This window comes from Pyrus communis, chromosome 1 (genome assembly GCF_963583255.1).
Source record: "Pyrus communis chromosome 1, drPyrComm1.1, whole genome shotgun sequence".
In the NCBI taxonomy this organism is placed as follows: Eukaryota; Viridiplantae; Streptophyta; class Magnoliopsida; order Rosales; family Rosaceae; genus Pyrus; species Pyrus communis.
The window spans coordinates 16,305,289-16,328,395 of NC_084803.1; the positions used below are offsets into that span (position 1 = coordinate 16,305,289).

The following is a 23,107-nucleotide window of genomic DNA, read 5'->3' on the forward strand; positions in this document are numbered from 1 at the left end:
CCATAGGTTGGTTTTGTGGACTTTTGTGACAGAAAACACTTCGGATGAGCTTTTCCCAAATTCTAGCGAGAACCCGTGGGTTTCATACCATTTTTTGGCCAACTCCAGCCACCTCTCAACCTCTCATTGGTACGAATCTCTTCCTTGTTCCTTGGGCTTCATTTTGGTATATTGCATGATAGGTTTTAGGTAGGTTTTGGGGTTGAACGGAGCTGGAAAGGCTTCGACTTCCTTCTTCCTTGAAACAGCCAACTCAGCTTAGAAACGGGTCAAATAGGACTCGAAAACACTAGACTGGCCCAACTTGTTGGGCAATGAGACCCAAACACTCAAGCCCAAACCCAGTTGCCCAGGCCCAACCTTACTCAGAACCCTGGCCAGCGCGTGAGCGCTTGCCTTGGCTGGCACGTGGAGCATACTTGCCTTCATCGGAGGTACTGATGACGGCACCGGCGACTTTTCCAGCCAACTTTCCGGCGACCTAAGTCTGCACATGGCGGCATGCCGCCATCCCGTGGCAGGTTATGGGGGTACCCGAGGTCTCCCCTTATGTTTTTCGATGTCCTAAATTCGTTTATGACATCCGTTTCCCGAAATTCAACAGTTTTAGTATAGTTTTATTAATTTGTACCTTTATGTGCTTTGGTGCAATTGTTTATGGCGTTTTCGTCTTCTCTAGTTTGCACGGCTCTTCAACGGTGAAGTATCTGTGAATGGACCCCATCCAAAATAAATGTTTTACTATTAGAAATGCATACATGAAAGACATGATTTTATAACTACGTTTTATGAAACGATTATGAGTGAATTGGCTACCATGCTTTATCAAATATCATGCTTTATCGGATTTATGTGCTTTGAAATATTTATGATTATATACATACTTATGAACGTGGTTTTATGATATGACGTTTGAGTTACTAAGCTCCGATTTGAGATAGATATATATTATTAGAAATATTATGTTCATGTTTTTGTGTGCTTATTTAGTGGTTATTCATAGGATCTGCCTACGGGTGAATGATAATGCCTACTGGTGAATGATGTTGCCTACGGATGAATGATACTTATATATTGGCTTTGGCCGGAAGATGTAGTGCCTACGAACGAAAGATATTTATAATGGCTTCGGTCAGGCGTAGGTTGGTGGCTTCAGCCGGAAGATACTTATATATGGCTTCAGCCGGGTGTAGGTTGGTGGCTTCAGTTGGAAAATATTTCTATATTGCCTACGGGTGGGAGATGTAGTGCCTTCAGGCGAATGAAGATTTATATATATATATACCTTTGTGCTTCTACCACTAAGCACACTATATATAATATATGTTTTATGAAGTTTTATGGCATGCTAGGGTTTTCCAAAAACCTATTACATACTATGCTATTGAGTTTTCATAAACTTTGGGGGATAGTATGTTGTTGAATAATTGATTAAGTATTACTTATGTATAAACTTGGTCTACTCATGTTTTGTTTTGCACCCCCCCTCAGAACAGAGAATCGAGGCGTACAATCCCGACATCAAGGCACTCCTGCATTGGGATCTTCGAGTCCTCGGTGTAGGACCCATCCTTTTATTCATTCAATTTTATTATTCCTTTTTAGTGTCTCGGATTAATTGTATGCTCTGAATACATTCCACAATTGAAAATTCATTATAATTAAATTTATAATTTTTCTTTATGTCGATTAATTGTTTTTAGTTCTCATGCATCCTAATATGGCTTCGTCACCTTCAGGTGTCGGTCAGCACGTGTCTACCCTGGTGTTTGGAGAATATCAGGGTTGGGCTTGTCAATTTGGTATCAGAGCGTGGTTTGTTCAGAGCTTACTTAGGATTTTCTGTTATTGTAATAAGGTGTCAGTCATGACATCATTTGGATGTCACAACTTCCGAATTTGGTACCATTCGACGCAGTTGTGCAAACCTTTCTATGTTTGAATTGTCACCTTCTGGTTGAAATACAAAAATTCATGTTGGGATTATGCCTCAGCGGTGACAAAATGGATTGTTGGACAACTTTCAACATCAGACTGATACTCTGCAACATGTGTTCCCTAGGAATTGCGGTCAGAGTCAATTTTACATTAAAGTGACCTGAATTTAAAATCTCAGTAAGAGGAAGTCTGGTTAAGACTAGCTGAAAATTCGTGATGGCGATGCCACTCTACAACATGCATTCCCTAGGAATTGCGGGCAGAGTCGGATCTACGTATGAGTGCTTAGAAACGGAAAAATCTAAGTAGGTTGAGTTTGGAAATCTAAAACGTTGATGTTACTCTGCGACATGCGTTCTTTAGAAGTGGCGGGCAAAGTCACATTTATATAGAAATTGCTCGAAACATCCGAAGTTCGTGTTGGAGGGTAAACGCTAGCTGTTAGGAAGTAGTAAGTGTGAGTTAGTGGGATTGAAACAATGTCCTCGAACTCGTTCTCGTTGAGGAAATTCGTGTAGATCTTTAGAACAATTCTCGGCGATTATTCTATCGATAACCTTTTTGCTTACTCCAACCACGAGGTCAGGTTTACTAAACATCGACAGTCAGATGTATGTCAAATCCTTCAAACATTAATTTGTTTAGATTATATACCTTTGTTGAGAGATTCCTTGGTAACAGACGCTATTCTGAGCAACTTCCAAAAAGGGTTACAACCGTTGGAAATTGAAAATCCTCACAAGATGTTGTGAATTACGAAATGTCATTGGTCTTGTCAAATTCTATCAAGTGTTCTTTATTATTCTTTGAGCTTAGACCTATTTCCTTTTTGGCTAAGAAACCAGTCAACTTTATTGCGATACAGACGGTGAACGAAGTTTTTGACAACGGGATATTGTCTTATCTAATCGTAGTTCTTACACTTTTCGAATTATGTGGTGGTACATTATTAAATGTTTGGCTGCACACTGATGCAGCATGATCAAGTCACACTTGTGCCTCTTGACGATTAGAACTGCATGATGTGAACCATCATATCTTTAACCTAGAGCTGGTAACAATCTTCCTTGTTGTAAAATCTAGTGACGCTTTCTCTACAGCGAGAAATGTTGCATATTTTTTTACCGAAGAAGTTGTAGTGTGTTTTCACAGAGAAGTGGCTGAGTTGGAGACATAAGAGATGGATGGAACTTATCGGTGAGTTGATTGCACCTTTGAGTGGCATCATGGTCATGTAACTGTCGTAGCTGATGCTCTTACTCGGAAATCCCATAAACAGTTTACCTTCATCCGAGCTATCCATGTCCCATTAGCGTTTTCTCTTCGAAGAATTAGCTTTACGTTGGCGTCCAACCCACGGTGAACATTGTCGGCTCACATTTTAGCATATGCCATGCATGCTTGCAGTACTAAATGGTACCACAATGTTCGTCCACTTTATTACTTGTATTGTATGAATAGCTTATCATTGAATATGTGAGGGAATATCTAATTTACTGATAGGTGAAAGCGGTGAGATGGAAGCCATTGGGCTTATCTCAATCTTCATCGATTCCTGTTTGGAGGTGAAAAGAAATTTCCATAGTTATCTTTTTTGGGTTGTCGGGGACCCATTGGGGAAGCGAACGGAAGCAGATGAGTGTCACCATAGATTTCCTGTACAAACCACCTTGTACTCATGGAGACTATGATGACGTTTCAATATTTGTGGTCAACTCACTCGTCATATTATCTACCAGTCTGTTGGGACTATATTTTCGACCACTTGGCAAAAAATTTCATTCTAGACTTCGTTAGACCGACGTCTTGATTACAATTGATTTCGACCGTGAACTCATTTTCACCTTTTGGTACTATAAAGCATTTTAGTCAACTTTGGGTTTTTGTTAACCCTAAAACACTTCGTATCATTTCCAAACCAGAGAGATTATTCAGGAGAACCACTCAAATCCAAAAGTTTTAGCAGGAATCATCAGTCATTCAATCAACCATTAATACCCTATCAAGTGAATCATTACCACTGGTGTTTGAATATCCCTAAGATTATCTTTGTAACAGTTGTTGTGAATTTTGGAATGGGGAAAAAGTTTGAGTTACTGTCTATCAGATTTCTTTTGACTACGACTACCACTTGAGTCGAGTCCCCACTCAACCATCTCGACTTTCCACCATAAAATCAAGTTAGCTACTTGCACGTGTTCTTGCATTAAAGTTACGCATTCACTCCAGTTATCTCGCACTTCAGATCTATTGGACTTGTTTTGAACCTTAAATTCTTAAGTGTTCTCTTAGCCTTCTCGGTATAGCTGTTCGCTAAATTTGAGAGAAATTTTCAATGAATCAGCTTGCTGAGGCGTTGTGAATCACATTGTTCTGGTTTTTGGTGTATCGTCACTTTTGTACCCCATCGTGATGCGCATTTCACTTTTAAGTTTTGTGAAGTTTTCGTGAAGGCCTTAAGTACTACGTTGTTTATCCTATATTGCATTTTTATTTGCAGACTATTGGACAATCTAAATGAACTATATAAATCTTGAAAGATGTGTTGCATTCCTTTGATTTGTGGTTTCTGAATAATTAGATTTTGCACTGATCTCTTTTGGAGTGGTTACGACGATAGTTCTTTTATTTCCAATTTGAGTATGGCACTATTTGAGACTTGGTTTGATTGATTTTTTTGGCAGCACTGGTTGGACAGTGGAGTTTTGCGAATTGGTTTTTGGATGTTTGATTTCTTTTCGTTATGAGAAATTGTGTGTTTCTGTTATTGTTGACTTGGTGTTGGACAAATGGTAATGTTTGCATCTTTCGGAAATTACTACTTGCTTATCAAGTCAACAATGTGTTGTCGATATCGCGGACGGCCGACTGTAATATCGATAACTTATTCATTGGGTTCGTTAAGCAAGTGGGCAGGTAAACTAGTAAATGATGGTTGTTACTATTTAGTTATTGTTGGGGCTCTATCCAAAGACACACACCTATTCTCGGAGTACATGATGTTATGAATGCTTGGGCGAGACCCACTTTCATTTTCGATTTTGATTTTTAGTACAAGTATTTTAATTTACCTTATATTAATTATACATTGTATTTTTTATGTTACAAATGTTTGGTCAAGTTATTTCCACTTTCACTGTTAAGTTCAGTACGAATTTTTCAACATCTATGTTAGTACATATTTATTTTGACGTTATTGTATTATACTACTTTTGAGCTTATTTTATTATATATTTTCGACATTATATCTTTATAAAGTATGTTTCTACTTTTATACTAATAGGGGAAGAAGGTATGAGCTTGGAGGCATTAAAGAGAAACCATTGTAACTCGCTCGCGACAATGTGGCATATTATCTTTGATGCAACCGCTCTGACTTGATTTCTTTATATATATATATTCTTCTTCCTATCTTTGAGTTTCGAGTATAGCAAGTTATTTCAAATTTCGAGATGAAATTTCCTTAACAGGGGCATATTGTAACAACCCATCTTGATTAATATTACGGATTTAGGAATGGAAGGGTATTTTGGTAATTTCATTGGGATTAGGCTAGATATTTTGAATGGGTTGTTGTTGGTCTTAATTAGTAAGCCACATGGGGCCTACTCTTTGGTTTTTGTCCCCCAACCCAAGCATTTCATCCTCTTTCTTCCCTCATCCCCGTGATAACTCTTGGACCACTCTCTCTTATTTTCTCGCCTCTCTTCTCTTCTCACTCTCGCTTTCGTCCCTCCCTCTCTGGAAGGCAGAGTTAACAAACATTAGCACCACCCTTGCCGGAGCGGCGAGCACGACCAACACCAACGTTAGCTAGCCACGAGCACTACCATGACATTTTCTCCCTCACTTTGTACCTATTCCTTTCTTCCTTCTTCCACGGTAAGCGCCAAGAGGGTGCAATGGCAAACTCCAACGAGTCCTACCTTTTCTGACTAGGTAAGGCTTGAAAAACAAAAAAAAAAAAAAAAAAACCATCGAACCTTCTTCCTTTTCAACATCCTGGTAAGTTTTAAAGATTATATGTTGGTTTTGTGGACTTTTATGACAGAAAACACTTCAGATGAGCTTTTCTCAGATTTCGGCGAGAACCCGTGTGTTTCATACCGTTTTTCGGCCAACTCCAGCCACCTCTCGACCTCTCATTGGTACAAATCTCTTCCTTGTTCCTTGGACTTCATTTTGGTATATTACATGATAGGTTTTTAGTAGGTTTTGGGGTTGAACGGAGATGGAAAGGCTCCAGCTTCCTTCTTCCTTAAAACGGCTAACCCAACCTAGAAACGGGTCAAACTCGACTTGGAAACACTAGACTGGCCCAGCTTGTTGGGCTAAGGAACCCAAACACCCAAGCCTAAACCCAATTGCCCAGGCCCAACCTTGCGACCCAAAACCCTCGGCGTAACCCAGCTGAACCAGCCCAACGAACTATGTTCCGCCGCCATCCACAATGACGCTAGTGACTTTTTTGGCCAACTTCTGGCGACCCAAATCGGCACATGAGGTGGCGTGTGTGGCGACACATGGGGGTACCCGAGATCCCCCTTATGTTTTTCGACGTCTTGAATTCGTTTATGACATCCATTTCCCGAAATTCAACCATTTTAGTATAGTTTTATTAAGTGGTACCTTTATGTGCTTAAGTGCAATTGTTTATGGCGTTTCCATATTCTCTAGTGTGCACGGCTCTTCGACGACGAAGTATCAGCAAATGGACCCCTTCCAAAATGCATGTTTTACTATTAGAAATGCATACATGAAAAGCATGATTTTATGACTGTGTTTTATGAAATGATTATGAGTGAATTGGCTACCATTCTTTATCAAATATCATGCTTTATCGGATTTACGTTCTTTTAAATATTTATGATTATATGCATACTTATGAACGTGGTTTTACGATATGACATTTGAGTTACTAAGCTCCGATTTGAGATAGATATATATTATTAGAAATATTATGTTCATGTTTTTATGTGCTTATTTAGTGGTTATTCATACGATTTGCCTATGGGCGAATGATATTGCCTACAAGCGAATGATACTTCCTACGGGTGAATGATACTTATATATTGGCTTCGGATGGGAGATGTAGTGCCTATGGGTGGAAGATATTTATAATGGCTTTGGTCGGGTGTAGGTTGGTAGCTTCGGTTGGGTGTAGGTTGGTGGCTTAGGCTGGAAGATATTTATATATTGCCTACGGTGGGAGATGTAGTGTCTTCAGGTGAATGAAGATTTATATATATATACACCTTTGTGTTACTACTACTAACCACACTATATATAATATATGTTTTATGAAGTTTTATGGCATGCTAGGGTTTTCGGAAAACCTATTACATACTACGCTATTGAGTTTTCATAAACTTTGGGGGATAGTACATTGTTGAATAACTATTTTAGTATTACTTATATATAAACTTAGTCCACTCATGTTTTGTTTTGCGCCCCCTCAGGACTTAGAATTGAGGCATACAATCCCGAAGTCAAGGCACTTTGTTGACCCTAAAAATTACAAAGCCTACGTAGTGCATAGGCCGAATAACTAATAAGTTAACTACGTCCTTCGGTTGAATGCGGGGCGTGCCAACTTGTCGGACGAGCTCAGCCGAGGAGTAAAATTTGTTGATGTTGCGTTGAGCGCGTCGCTGACTTCTTTATCTTACAACTGCAGCCGAGGAAGGAACAAATCTTGACCTTTGGATTCTCGAGCCTAAAGACAAGGCTACTAGTTCTTCAAAGTTCACAAATCATCGGCGCCCGATTCGGTCACAGTGATTATATTTGTAAGAGTATAAGCACGTCGAATCGACACCAGACTGTACGGACACAAGTATTCAAAGGTGATGTATGTCTTGATGGTGAATGTGGTTCGGCCATCAGAATGCTGAACTTTGAAACTCACTTGTGAGTATCTAATCATAAAATAACTCGGTGTCTAGTACGCCGAATGTCGTAACTCGTAACACCTTACTTCACCAAGAAGGCTAATAAGATGACCTCTGCCAATAAGGATTCGAAAACCATTCTCGATCGAGACTTGGATAGGTAACCAGTCGGCCTCGATGCAGTACTGTTTATCCAAACAGAAGGTGCTCATTGGTCGGCTGATTCTACGGTAACAGTGTTATTTATCCAAACTGAAGGTGTTCGCCGGTTGCCTTCACAGTGCTGTTTATCCAAACTGAAGATGTGTCGGCGGGAAAAAGAAAATAAAAAATCTCAAGATGTTTGAGAGGTTTTGCGCAGTGCAGTTGTGTGTTGAATTGGAGGTCCCGAATTGTTGCATGATGTTTTGTATTTATAGCACCAACTCCTTCTTGAGATCGAGTTAAAATCATATTTGGATTGGGATTTCTTGTTCCGTTCCAACTTTGCTTCGACCAATCCTACCCCCATTAGGACTTTGAACTCACCCTTTTTTTAGGCTTTATTCATTGTTGGTCAAGAATTTTAATTGCACTAGGACTTCCTCGACCCCTTCGCTTATCTGAACTACTCATTCTTGTGATAGGACTCGACTATCCCTGCTGAATGGCCCGAGATCACCAGACAGCCCATAGTATTTTTGAAACGGCTTTGGGCCGAGCACAAGCTTACACTCAGCCCAACAATATTACTTCGGGCCCAAACACATTCCCAAATCGGCATATTCGAGTCATCTCTAGTCGGAAGTGTGTCGATGAGGACGTCAGGCCCTTAAGGGGGGTAGATTTTAACATCCCACATCGCTCAGAAGAGTGGATCCTCTAAGCCTTATATGTATATTCTCATCTCTACCTAGCACGAGGCCTTTTAGGAGCTCATTGGCTTCGGGTTCCATCTGAACTTCGAAGTTAAGCAAGTTTAGGTAAGAGCATTCTTAGGATGAGTGACCTACTGGGAAGTTCTCGTGTGAGCTCCCAAAAACAAAATCGTGAGGGTGTAGTCAGGGCCCAAAGCGGACAATATAGTGCTACGGTGAAGTTGAGTCCAGGATGTGGTGGGGGCTTGGGTCGAGATGTGACAACCCATCCCTTTATTCATTCAATTTTATATTATTCCTTTTTAGTGTCTCGGATTAGTTGTATGCTCTAAATACATTCCACAATTGCATATTTATTATAATTAAATTTACAACTTTTATTTATGTCGGTTAATTGTTTTTAGTTCTCTTGCATCCTAATATGACTTCATCACCTTTGGGTGTCGGCCAGCACATGCCTACCTTGATGTTTGGAGAATATCAGGGTCGGGAATGTCACAGGGATTTTAAAAATAGTGCAAAAAATATATTGATAAAAAGGACAAAAGAAAAAAGAAAATGAAAAAAAAAAACGATTTTCTATATTTTTAAAAAAATAATTTTCTATACCAATTGCACACGGCATTATTTTTAAGAGTGGAGATGCATTCAAACAATTACTATTCACTAAGATATCAATTACCTTCGCTCAATAATTCTACCTTAGTTGGGCGGAATTGCTCTTAAATGTGACCCAAATTAAGGCGTACTCCTTGGACAAGATCATAAAGCTGGGCCTCCATGGAAAGCCAGCCTTCCCTCGACTAGGGGCCTTAAAAAGGACTACCTTCATCCCTTTATCAAGAAAATAAATATTTATTAATTAAATAAAGAGAGACAATTTTATATTTACAAACACACTATAAAACTTAGCCACATTACCACATCCAACAAAACAAAGGAAACTTTAAACGAACATGTGTTCTTTTTTCTCCCTCCCCTGTGAAAGCGAAAAGGTAATTTTATGGTAATTGTTTGCACTTGAGGTATCTTCTTTTATTATAGGGAGTTTTAACGAAAATCTCACAGTACTGTTCACTTTAACGAAAAATCACATTTTTACATTAAAAATCCAAACCTGGTACTATTCACTTTACCCTTTATTTTGTCCTTATCGTTAAAACTCAAAATTTTCAAACCATTTTCCCTAGTTTTCCTTTTATTATATCAGAACTTATATTAAAAACAAAGAATTATTACTTCTTTTCATTTTTTTAATAATTTGTTGGACCAGTGGTGGAGTTAGGATCTTGCTTCACAGGGGACCTTTCACAAATCTGAAAATTTATTTTGTAATGCCTACGATACTGTGTAGGTTAATTGTATTTTTATTTATTTATCTCAAACCGCATCGACCACATAGTCACATAACCCGACTAATATTTAAGAGCAAAGCTTAAAAAGAGAGACAAACGATGGACTAGAAGTTCAAGCCAACAGTCCTTAGCTTAAAAGTAGTCAGTGATAAATCCTGACTATTAGATTCAATTACTATGATTGAAAACTTCGACTTAGATTAATCCCCTCCAACCAAAGGTGAACTTGAAGTAATTAACAAGTACAAGAAGCTACATCATTATATCTAGAATGAGAGAATCTCATATCCAGGAACTCCAAGATTGCAACTAAACACCAGAAGTAAAAGGAGATCATGCTTTATCTCATACATAGAAAATAAAATAAAAAAATAGGCCTAGGACTTCCCTAGTCCCTTAGTGGCTCTACCACTGGTTAGAGTAACTCTACTAATTGGTGGAGGGCAATGGCAATTGGAGAGGAAGGGTAATGAAATTGTCTTCATTATTCACTCTAAACAGTGTTTGCCTTTGTGCAAGTCCAAGTTCACACTTTTGGAATGAGGAAGGGCAAGGGCAATGTTGATTACTATTCACAAACATATTTGTTTTAATGTTTGTTTCGTCTTATCTCCACATATCATTATCGCCGTAAATTTGAATAATTTTAGAGTTAGATTAGTCATAACTGTCGAATTGGACAATTTTTTAAAATCAAAGGCTCACAAATAGCCACGTGGGTGGGGAAGTGGGAGAGTTGGGCTTCAACTCGAGCGCAAGCCCTTGCAATTGTTGATGGGGATACATGTAAAACTGCCTTCAACCCCATTGCTTCCCATTTTGTGGACTACTGGAGCTGTTTTCTGCAGCCCAAAGACTATTTAACCCAATTGGTATAGCAATTGCCCTATTGCTGGAAATGCTCTTTTGAACAATGAATGCTTCAAACACGTGATTTTCTTTTTCTTGAAGAACATAAATAAAGAGGTAAGCGGAAGTAAATTTATCTACACGAATTTCTTGAATTGCGTAGGGTACCAAGCAACAACCCTAGGATCATGCCAACAGAAAACTCTTCAAAAAGGATCCTGTTAAAACATCCCCAATGAGCGGCTTTATATGAGAGCTAGAAAATTGGTGGATATAGCCTAATTTAGAGTTTTGAGGAATCTTTGGTACTCTAAGAAAGAATCTTTCGCAGTAAGGGGCTATATATCTTCTGGGCTCTATATGGGACTATATATTTTATTTATGTAGTAATTTGATGATGTGGTAAATTTATTTTTGTCTTAACTTTTCTTAACTTGATTTTTGGATGTGTTAGCTTAAACTTTATTTATGAACTTTTTGACCTAAAAAAATTCAAATTTTGACAAAGTTAAATTTTATCACTTATGCTCTGTTGTAGGCTCTCTTATCTCAATCTCATCCGTTAGTTTGTTTATATGAAATCAGACAAGATAAGATTTCATTTTAGAACAACCATTAGATTTGATTATCTTATCTCAATCTCATCCAGTGGTTTAGTTCTCTGATTGACAAATTCTCCGAAATCAAACAAGATTTTCATTTCATAACAACCATTGGATTGGATTATCTTATCACAATTTAGTTATGATATTTGTGTATATTTTCGGTTTAGGTCTCTAAACTACCAATGTTAAATTTCATCATTTTTTATGAATTTTTCAATCTAGAAAATTAAACACAAAGCACTACATTTTTTTTCCTAGTCAATAACACAAAAAATAGTTGTTGTTTGTATATGTTTTCTTAATCAAACAAACGGTTGAATAATAAATCCTTAAAATCATGCTTTGGAATTAAAAATGGGGCTCACCCATTTCTAAACCCAAAAAATAGAAATTAAAAAAGAAAAAATAGATTGGGCCCTCAATTTGGTGTGAACACCTTACTTTTTTGGAGCTAGATGTAGCCTAACTCTTGGTAGCCTTAAGGTGGATAAAGTTCCCATTAAAATCATGTCCAATCAAAGACCCAGCCCCAAAATAAGATATATAAGAAAGAATAAAAAAGAGGAGTGTTAGTAACCTTGTCAGCTTTCAATTTCATACTTCAATGTGAACAATATTCCAACTGTATTTTTTTAAAGTTAATCTCAAATTTTAAGGATTTCGATTTAGGGTCAAATTTTATGAAATTCCGAGACAATTTCAATTGTTGTACGATTTTGCAAGATAAGAAAAAAGAGCTTAAAAAAATAGAATGAGAAGCTTTGATCAAGATGAGCGGTAGCATTTCTGAAAAAGAAGAAAAACAATAATAAAAATGTTGAAGACAGAACAACTTTCTCACATTTTAAGACATTTTTTCTGTGGTTTGGATATTTAGGATTTATTACCAGAAATTGTGGTCCATGCAATTCCTTCCCAAATAAAATCGATGACCTAACTTAGAACCATTGGACCACCTTCGGGGTTCCATTTTTCTTATATGATAGTACTTACATCTCTTTATTAGGGAATTTACATGTTTCATTTATTTACCGACTATTTTTAGAAAAAATCTTTCAAACCGTAGATTATTTAGTTATTTAAATGTCTCAAATAAATAAATAGTATATCGTGAATATGTTAGTTAATACTCATACTAGTCAATTTATTTCATATATTTAGATGACTAGACGATCTCTGATTTAAATAATTTTTTTGTAAAAATAATCTTCAAATGAAAGACTAAGAAATTGAACAAATATAAAATTTATAGTACAAAAGTATTTTATTCGCTAAGTGATTAAATATGTGGATTTTTACATGAGGATATGGTTTGCTGGTAATGGCAGTCATGGCTTATCTCCAGCCCATTTAATGCTGTTAGGTGGGAAGTGCAGTCAAGAAGTTTATCTGAATCTGAAAACAATGTCCATCGGCCTACTGAGATGCATCACTAAAATCTTTTTTTCCTTTTTTATTTCTTAGTTATATATTTTTGTTTCATCACTAATTTGAATTACATATGTATGCATTACGTGACAAATTAAAAATTACCCATTTGTATCTTCAGGGATATCTTCTAAAATAAGATCATGTACATATACATTTTTTGCTCCCTCTTGCAAGACACATTATAAGATAGAAAAAGGAGTTAAGCTAACATCAATCATCAGTGGCCGTGTTATGCAACAACAGTCGTTGAGAGCACTCGCACGGGAAAATTTGGATTCAAATCTCATATTTCAATATAAATATGAGTAAATAATGCACTAAAGACTTAAAACTCATATATAAGTTTCTGGTGAAGTTACTCAAATTTAGAATTCAACGTGAGATTTGAATCGAAGATGGAACTCATGTCAACTAGAAAAATGTTATTCAATTAAGAAAAATGAAATTTGAGTTTTGAGTCTAATTCTCTCCAATACACTATGCACATAACCGAATAGTTAGAACTCAAATATGAGTTTTGAGTCCAATGTTCAGAAAATCAAAATACATAAACTCACTATTTTAAAACTCAAAATATAAAAATATGTGTTAAGAATTTGAGTGTCAGCATTGGAAATTCTTTGATAGAAATTAGAAGATATGTATAAATCTCTTCCCTCGTGTGTGACACTCTGATACAACAAGAAGCATTAATCACTATGGGATTCACATGAATCAACAGTCAGTCGTCCCATAATCATGCCACGTTTCTGCAGACATCGGTGGGACAAGTGCATTGATTTTGTATTGATTTCTAACTAGTCCCGTCTTGAACCAAGTTAGATGACTACTGTAGGAAGTAAAAACTGCAACTTGTTTTTTGCTCACGCATCAAATTGCACATCTAACCACTAAGTTTTTACAACAACAAAAGTTGGCGTCCGTGCTTTTAAGTTCTTCGACATTTTTGGAGTTCAGAACTCATACAGTTACAGCCATGGAAGCAGTGAGAGAAGTGGAGGAAACTTTGTCTGAGCTGAGGCAAACATTCAAAAGTGGAAGAACCAGAAGCGTTGCATGGAGGAAAAAACAACTCAGTGCACTTCTGGAGCTCGTGAATGGCAACGAAGAGAAGATTTTCAAAGCTCTCGATCAAGATCTTGGCAAGCACCCAGTTGAATCTTATCGGGATGAAGTAGGACTACTTCTTTAATTTGTGTTATTATGGCACGACATCTGTTCTTTAATTGTTGCATGAATAATATGTCGATATTGTTTTCGCCAATAAAAATATAACGTTATTATTCAAATCTCAATAGTTGAAATAATAGTTTTATGTGTGTCGTCTATTTCTGATTGATAAAAACATAGTTATTTTATGATTTGATTAGTTTAACAATTAAGATTTGATTTCTTTTCCATATTTGATTTCTGATCCTCTTTGCCAATTTATCATGTATTTTCAACCATATCGATGGGTGAGAATTTATGGCCTTTGCCCGTGATAAGTTTTAGTATTGAAGCATATACAAGGAAAAAAAAAAAAAATTAGTTTTGTGTGTATAATACAATAGCTAATTTTGTTTTGCCATTGGATTGTAGGTTGGAGTTGTGAAAAAATCACTCAACCATACTTTGAGCAATTTGGAGAAATGGGCTGCTCCTAAAAGGGTACTTTGAAATCCACTAATTGATCTTATTTGTTATGGTTGCATTTGTTCAGCTTAGGTTTTAGCTCAAAATTGTTCAGGAAAGTGAAGCACTGCTGAGTTAGGGTTTGCTACTTCTATCATTTATGTAAATTTTTGGCATTTGGGCAGGCACGATTGCCGTTGCTTTTGTTTCCAACGAGCGGGGAGGTGCTGCCGGAACCCCTCGGCGTAGTTCTCATATTTGCATCTTGGAACTTCCCAATATGTGAGTGCAGTTGATTTGTAATATGATTGTGTATGTTGCATCTAAGGAGATCTCATAAGGTGTGCTGTATTAGATCGTTATGAATAGAAATTTTCTGCGCTTATGCAGCCTTGGCTTTGGACCCTGTGATCGGAGCAATAGCTGCAGGGAACGCAGTGGTTCTAAAACCTTCAGAGCAAGCGCCGGCGTGCTCTTCTTTTCTTGCCAAGACCGTCCCTCAATACTTGGACGGCAAAGCAGTTAAAGTTGTTGAGGGTGGGTCAGAAATCAGTGAACTCCTCCTGCAGCAGAAATGGGACAAGATATTCTTTACTGGTATATATTTCTGCGATCACCTTAGAGTACATATATTAGTTCACATCCACGTATTGTGTTGTCATGCTTTGTTGCTTTGGCGATCTCATGAATAAAAACATAAATTTGCCTCTTTCAGGAAGTGCACGGGTAGGGCGGATGGTCATGTCTGCAGCTGCAAAGAATTTAACACCGGTTACACTAGAGCTGGGTGGAAAATGCCCTATTGTCCTGGATTCACTCTCCAATGCTTCAGATTTGAAGGTTTTTTTTGGAGTAACTATAACCTAATGGTTGTGGGATTAAGATCTTCAGCTACACATATTTACTCGTATTGCTTTTGTTGTGTCGGCCTGAAGGTTGCAGTCAAACGAATAGTAGGAGGGAAGTGGGGACCTTGCAATGGACAGGCATGTATCGGAGTTGATTATATGCTCGTTGAGGAAAAGTTTGCTTCCATGGCGGTAAACATAAATATTTGCTTTACAGTTATGAGCAAGGTCTAATGGTCTATCGGAATTGAGATGATTTCATGTCCGATTTGTTTGTGTTTTAGATTGACTTGCTGAAGAAAACAATCATGAGATTTTATAGTGAAAGTCCAAAAGACTCAAAGTGCATAGCTAGAGTCGTTAATAAGCGCCATTTTGAAAGGCTGCATAATCTTCTCAAAGACCCTCTCGTTGCAGATTCCATTGTATATGGTGGTTCACTTGATGAAGAAAACCTGTAACTTCTCAACGCTTTTAGCAGTTCCCCTGTTCGTCGAATTTGGTAAGATAATTCAGAAGTAACTGCGGTCTTATATATGCTCATCGAACTTTTCAGGTTCATAGAGCCAACAATCTTGTTAGATCCTCCGCTCAATGCTGCAATCATGACGGAAGAAATCTTTGGCCCGCTGCTTCCAATAATCACTGTGAGAAATTGACATAGACCCTTCTGTGATTGTTGAATATTTTTCCAAACTCCAAAAAACCTCCTTACTTTGATTTGTACAGTTGAAAAAGATTGAAGAAAGCATAGAGTTCATAAATTCAAAGCCAAAACCTCTAGCCATCTACGCCTTCACTGAAGATGAAAACTTGAGGAGACGGATTGTATCCGAAACATCCTCAGGAACTGTGGTTTTCAATGACATCTTGATTCAAGTACTGCATTTTTCTCCTCTAATAAGTATTTTCATTTTCCTATATGATTTTCCAAGACCTAACTCCATCACAAATCTTTCTATCTACAGTTTGTCTGTGATTCTCTACCGTTTGGTGGTGTTGGTCAGAGCGGCTTTGGGAGGTACCATGGCAAGTATTCTTTCGATACTTTCAGCCACGAGAAAGCGGTTATGCGAGCAAACTTCATCATCGAATTTGGGTCTAGATATCCTCCATGGAATGACTTCAAAGAGAATTTTATCAGATTCGCCTACAATTTCGATTACATTAGTCTTGCTTTGCTCTTCCTGGGATTTAAGAGGTAGAGTTTATATTGAGTCATAAAAATAAACCGCGTACAAGTGATGCTGCGTGCAAGTGATGAACTGCCCTGATAGATAGGGTATTCCTTTTCAATTCATTGCATCTGGTGTGCAAACATTTTCCCCTCCCCTCAATATTATTTAGAATATTAATATTGTTTGTAATAAAAAAATAAAAGTTGACCTCGAAATTACTGGGAAAAGAAGAGCTACTTGAGGCCTGCTTCTAAGATGGTATCTTACTGTCTTATCTTAATCTTCAAAAGAAAATATTTAGCGTTCATGTTTTATTATTATTTTTTGTTATAAACTACGAAGGTAATTCTATGATAATTGTTCTTTTGTTGTAAGAATTTTATTATAATTATTTGCACTTGGTGTATCTTCTTCTATTTATATTACTGCATTTCATATTTTTTAAATCTTGTATGAACTATAATTTTTTCAACCATCTGACTTTCCTTTTCTTCAAGAGCAAAAATAAGAAAATAAGGCTAAGGAGTAACGCGAATATCCAAATAAGACGGTTCAAATTATTGTACTATATACAGAATGATCAGGTGAACCAAATGAATAAAACGCGAAAGTCCAAATAATAACGTTTGTAGGTACAATAACTTTCTCACATTTCAAACATTTATTTTGTTCAGTACTTAGGATTTGTTACCAAATTTGTGGTCCTTTTCAAACAAAATTTATGACCTAACTTTAAACGAGAGAACATCTTCTCCGGATTTTCTTTGTAAACATCTACAAAATTCTATAATCATATCTGTTTATTGTACATTATACGGTTAGTTTTCATCAGGTATTGTTTGTATTCAATTTTAAATAAAAAAAATTACAATGATTTCTGATCACACGATGTACGATGAACATATATGATTTGAGAATTCCTGAAATCCTCACAAAGAGAATTCGGCAAGGATTCTCAAAAAGAATCCGGTGAGAATTCTCACAAAAAAGATCTGGCAAGGATCGTCACTCATTTTAAACCAATTATATAAACGATCTTGTGAGGTTTCATTTAAAAACTGGACTTGACTGCTGTAAACTCAGTAGCAATTGTTGTTTACACTCCATCTCGACTGAACATATGTTAAAGTTTTATTTTTTTAATCAAAACTCAGACACATGTTCGGCTGAGATTGAAGGTAAGGAGCTGCTGATCAGCAATGTTAAATCCTTCATTTAATGCTCTTACGTTGGACAGTGCGCTCCACAGTTATTCTGAATCTTGAAAGTAATGCCTATCAGCCTTCCTTCACTAAAAATGTTTTGCCCTTTTGTTTCTTATTTTATTATAATATTAAGAATTCATAAAAATATTAAAGACGATACAAGAGGTTCTCGGTTCAAAGAGATTTCAACATAACATGTATAGGAGACCAATTTGGTCAAATTATAGTTGCCACGAGAAAAGCCCAAGAACATGCAAAATAATGTAGTCATGTCTTGAAATCTTCCACGGCTTCATTTTTAATGATGAAAATGTCGAACACTCCAAAGATGAAGTGATATAGAACTAATTAACGATCATACCAACATGAATACTAACATAAATTTTAAAATTAGCAACGTTGTTGAAGCTAGTGGAAACAACGAAGTAGAGATGTGAAAAGCCAATAATAATTACAGACGGAAACTCTAAATCAAATGAAAATTTTGTCCTTTATATTTGTCTCCACACATTATTGCTTAAGTTTTGACTGATTCTAATAGACAAAGAAAAACATCGAGGATGAAACTAATTGATTTGAAACATAAGTAATGAAAATGACGAGTTCTCCAAACATCATGGATCATTTTCAACAATAATTGTATTGGAAACTTATCGATATATTCATTAATTAATAGGTTATAAATCACATCAATCCTACCCGCCTTTAGAATTAGAAAACTACATTATTGTGAAATCTCAAACAACTAAAATTTCGGTTTCTTTGGTTTTTTTTTTAAATTGAATTATTAATTGAGTTAATGGTCCCATGATGATAGGATCATCGCAAGATAATCCATGTGATGAAAAAATTCAGATTTAAACCCTCATGATGAAGTTTGTTAAGATTCAAGTAAAAAATTAATATTTCCGTCAACTCACCGGTAACTTATTCTGCATTCATAACCAAAAGAGAGAGAGAGAAAAAATCATTTAGTCAAGGATATGAATCCTTCGCTCTATGTTACGATTTCATTCAAAACTCTTTTGTCCATCAGTGTGCCTATATTTTTTTCAATGCAGCACTTGCCCATCCAAGTAAAATTGAAAATTTTAGTTATCCTTTCTTATGTGGGAGCTTTAATTGGATTGCTTGTTTGTTAATTTTATAGGAATTTAGATTACGACTAGTAACAAAACACGGTATGCTCATAAGAATCTTCATAGTGCTGCATAGCTACCAGATGTGAAGGGTACTGTTTGATAGTGCCAAGTTAACTAGCTAAGTGACCCACTGACCCTCAAACATCTAACAAATGACAATAATTCATCATCTAACAAATGACAGTAATTCTCATCTGGGGATTTGTTCATCAACAATGGCATGAACAACGAAGGGAAGCTGAAGAGCGAGAGAGAGAGGGGGGAGGCAGGTCGAAAGTCTGGAGAGGCAATGAGAATAGAGAAAGGGAGCATGGATGCAGAGAAACAAGTAGGCAAAGGCAGAACCCAAATGGGCGATGAACTATCTAGGAAAAAAGACAGGGGAATGTTAACAGAGAGTTGACGAAAATGTTAATTTTAAGCTTGAATCTTAACGCTCTCTACCACAAGGGTTTAGATTCGAATTTTTTTACCATGGGGACTTAATCTAATTTAGTCATTGGATTATTAATTAAGTGTCGATTAACATGCTTGTTTCTTAGATCACCTCCACTGATAAGATTTTTACCACCTACAAAAATAGGGATACAAACACTTAAAAATATTTGCAAGACAACAAGGTAGTTGTAGTATAAACAGCTCAAGTAAGATCGTTTCCACAGGAATTGATTGAATAATTTGGATTTCAACTAATTTTTAATTGCCTTTTAGTACTATGGTCTGGTGGTACTCCTTTTCACTTGGAAGTGAGAGATCTTAGGTTCGAATCTCGTGGATGGCAAATTCAATGCCAAATTAAGTTGCCTATTGAGCCGAACTTCCCTTCCCCTTAGTGTAAAAATATCAGTAGTAAAAAAAAAAAAAAAAAAAAAAAAAACTAATTCTTAATTAACTATTTGAAACAAAGTTTGAAAAAAAAAAGTTGATTTTATGACCTAAAATATTAAAAACGAATTTTAAATTAAAACAATTAAAGAAATTAGCAAAATAAAGAAAACAAAAGAAAACGTTTTTGAAAATTAAAATTGTAAAAACACTAGGATTCCACCGTCACCTTAACAATTCTATGTAGTTTTACCAATTACTTATGAATTACACATGCAACTTTAAAGGTTAGGTTTTCTTATGCATATTCTACTTGTGACATTCAAGTTAGAATGCATATCAAACATACAATCTGTCTGTGTCATTTAGATCAAATATAACCATGTATGACTCATTACATTTTGTGAAAACCCTTTGAAAAACCATGCAACCTCTAAGACGTGGCATTCGCCTTAGGTGAACTTACAATTATTAACCACAAGGAGCATTCCTCAATTTCAGGGTGACATTCTAACAGAAATTGCATCTAATTACTTATTTAAACATCCTAATAGTCATGAATTATTAAGACACAGAGATAGTTTAAACATAGTGATTAATAATTCAAAGTATGCATGTATAATATCATAAACAATTAATAAAGACTACATATTCATGCTAAGGCTTGTGGCCTTACCCTAGCAAAAGAAAATTAGTTACGAACAACCATAAAACAAAAGGAATTTTATTGAAATAGAAAAATGATAGAAAACACCTTGAAATACAAATCATCAAAGCCTAGCTAATTTCTCGAAATTAGTGCGAGCTCTCACTCTAATGGCTAAACAACCTTATGTATACTACTACAAAATAAAATCCTACCTAGAAAAGAATAAAACTAGGAAACATAATAAAATAATAAACTACCAAATAAAAGGTTTCATATTTGAACTGAAATTCAAACTTCTCAGAATATCAGATTTTTGACCAACCAAATCAACTCCAATTTGGTTTCAAAAGGTCTCTTTTGAAAGCTCAAGTTGTCCCCAACAAATCCTCAAAAGAAATCTTCCTCAAAATATGCCATCTTGACCTCCAAAATATCCAAAACGTCCATAAATGTCAATTTGGGAAAGCTGCGCGCTGGGCCTTCTTTTCTTCACCACGATCAAACGGCTTGGTAGAAAAATCTAAAATTTTGAAGAAATCATCTTGAAAGGCTCATGAACATTCTCCAGTTGAAATCACTTCAAAATTCATTCGTTTGATCATGTTTTTCTCTAGAGGAAATCGAATGTCCTACATTGAAAATACATAACATAGTATCAAAGTTCTACCAAAATAACTAATGAATTAATGCTAACATTAGGGTAAAGTATAAAGAATATTATCGACTCATCATCCACTGTGGACAATTGCCACATCCCGGCTCGGGCCCCCATTACATCCCGGGCTCAACTCCACCATAGCACGATATTGTTCGCTTTGAGCCCCAACCACGCCCTCACGGTTTTATTTTTGGGAACTCACACGAGAACTTCCTAATAGGTCACCCCTCCTAGGATTGCTCTTGCGTGAACTCGCTTAACTTCGGAGTTCCTACGGAACCCGAAGCCAGTGAGCTCTCAAAAGGCCTCGTGCTAGGTAGAGATGAGAATCTACATATAAGGCTTACAGGATCCTCACCCTTGGGCGATGTGGGATTCCCAAAAGGTCTCGTGCTAGGTAGAGATGGGAATATACATATAAGGCTTATAGGATCTTCACCCTTGGGCGATGTGGGATCTTACAATCCACCCCCTTAAGGGCTCGACGTCCTCGTCGGTACACTTCCGGCCAGGGATTGGCTCTGATACCAAATTGTCACATCCCGGCTCGAGCCCCTACCACATCCCGGGCTCGACTCCACCATAGCACAATATTGTCCACTTTGGGCCCCGACCACGCCCTCATGGTTTTGTTTTTGGGAACTCACACAAGAACTTCCCAATGGGTCACCCATCATGGGATTGCTCTCATACGAACTCGTTTAACTTCGGTGTTCATACGGTACCCGAAGTTAGTGAGCTCCTAAAAGGCCTCGTTTTAGGTAGAGATGTGAATATACATATAAGGCATAGAAGATCCTCACCCTTGGGCGATATGAGATCTTACAGCAATAACCCTGTGGATTGGCAACAATTTAAATCCAATCCCCCTAAACCTTTCCAACCCACTTGGGCAATTGGATTTTCAATGGTCAAAAAACCTTCAAACCTCCCCAGTTGCTAGATGACGAGGCACATTCTGGACCATTGATTTCCAAATTAACGGTCCACATTTTCCAACTTTAAAATTTTTTTAAAAAATCAGAATGTTATAGTTGGGCCACGTGTCAAAATATGGATTGTTGGATTTCAATTTTTTTAATCCAATGGTCTAGATTAATTAAGGTAATAAAAAAATTTTAAAATTTAAAAAAAATTTAAAATCTTAAAAAAAATAAAAAATTTACAATTTTTTTTTTCTATAAATACTTTACCATTATCTTCCACCTTACACCACATTTAATATTTCAAGTACTCTCAACCAATTTTTTTCTGAAAATTTTCATATACTTTTGTTGGCAAAAAATGGCTAATGATGCTGGTGTGAATTGGTCGATGATTGAAGATGTTACGTTGTGTTCTAGTTGGGTTCAGGCTATTCATGACCCGATTACGGGTAATGAGATGCACTTGGAAGACTGTTCATTCTATGTTTTGCGAGAATTTCGGCGGCAAAAGAACAGAACAATCTCTCACGAGTCGTTGAAGAATACTCAACCAATCGCTTACTTATTAGAGAGACGTTGTGGCTTAAGTTCGTACTAATATTCGAAGTGACGAAAATTTAGCGGATCAGGTGACAATATATTATTTATTTGTTTGTATATACCCAAATTAACATTAACTACTTTGATTATAATTTTTTCTTCTCCCGCATTTTGTAGACACTTCAAGCACAAGCTTGGTACAATGCCAAAAAGAAAAACAAATCATTCAACAAGTGGGAATGTTGGAATATTGTCAAAGGTTGCCCCAAATATAGAATTGTGTATGTCGGTTCAGAAGTTGTCATGAACAGCACCCTTCTACACACTACGCCATATCACGACTCGCATGTTCATGAAGTCGACACAAAACGAGTGCCAAGAGCGAGCCTTGAAGAAGTGTCGGGGTCAACTGGTCATCCACTTAGAACTCAAGGTAAGAAGGCTTCAAAATAAAAAGGGAGTTCTTCCAGGAATGATTATGCAAAATATATGGAAGAACTTGCTCGCCATGGTGAATTAACTTTGGCACGGGAAGTGGCTAAATTTGAGGTTGATAAGGCTAGAGATGAGGCAAAAGTTGTCGCTACTGTGAGATT

General features: G+C 36.7%; 1 protein-coding gene across 1 annotated transcript; it reads left to right on the forward strand.

The window, feature by feature from the left end:
- Positions 1-13,839: 13,839 nt before the first annotated feature.
- On the forward strand, positions 13,840-17,003 carry LOC137709636 (aldehyde dehydrogenase family 3 member F1). The gene is made up of 10 exons (XM_068448651.1): positions 13,840-14,100; positions 14,508-14,576; positions 14,726-14,822; positions 14,931-15,137; positions 15,256-15,380; positions 15,476-15,580; positions 15,673-15,845; positions 15,945-16,035; positions 16,118-16,267; positions 16,357-17,003. The coding sequence occupies exons 1-10, from the start codon at positions 13,903-13,905 to the stop codon at positions 16,591-16,593; spliced, it is 1,452 nt and encodes a 483-aa protein (XP_068304752.1). The 5' UTR covers positions 13,840-13,902; the 3' UTR covers positions 16,594-17,003.
- Positions 17,004-23,107: the final 6,104 nt, after the last annotated feature.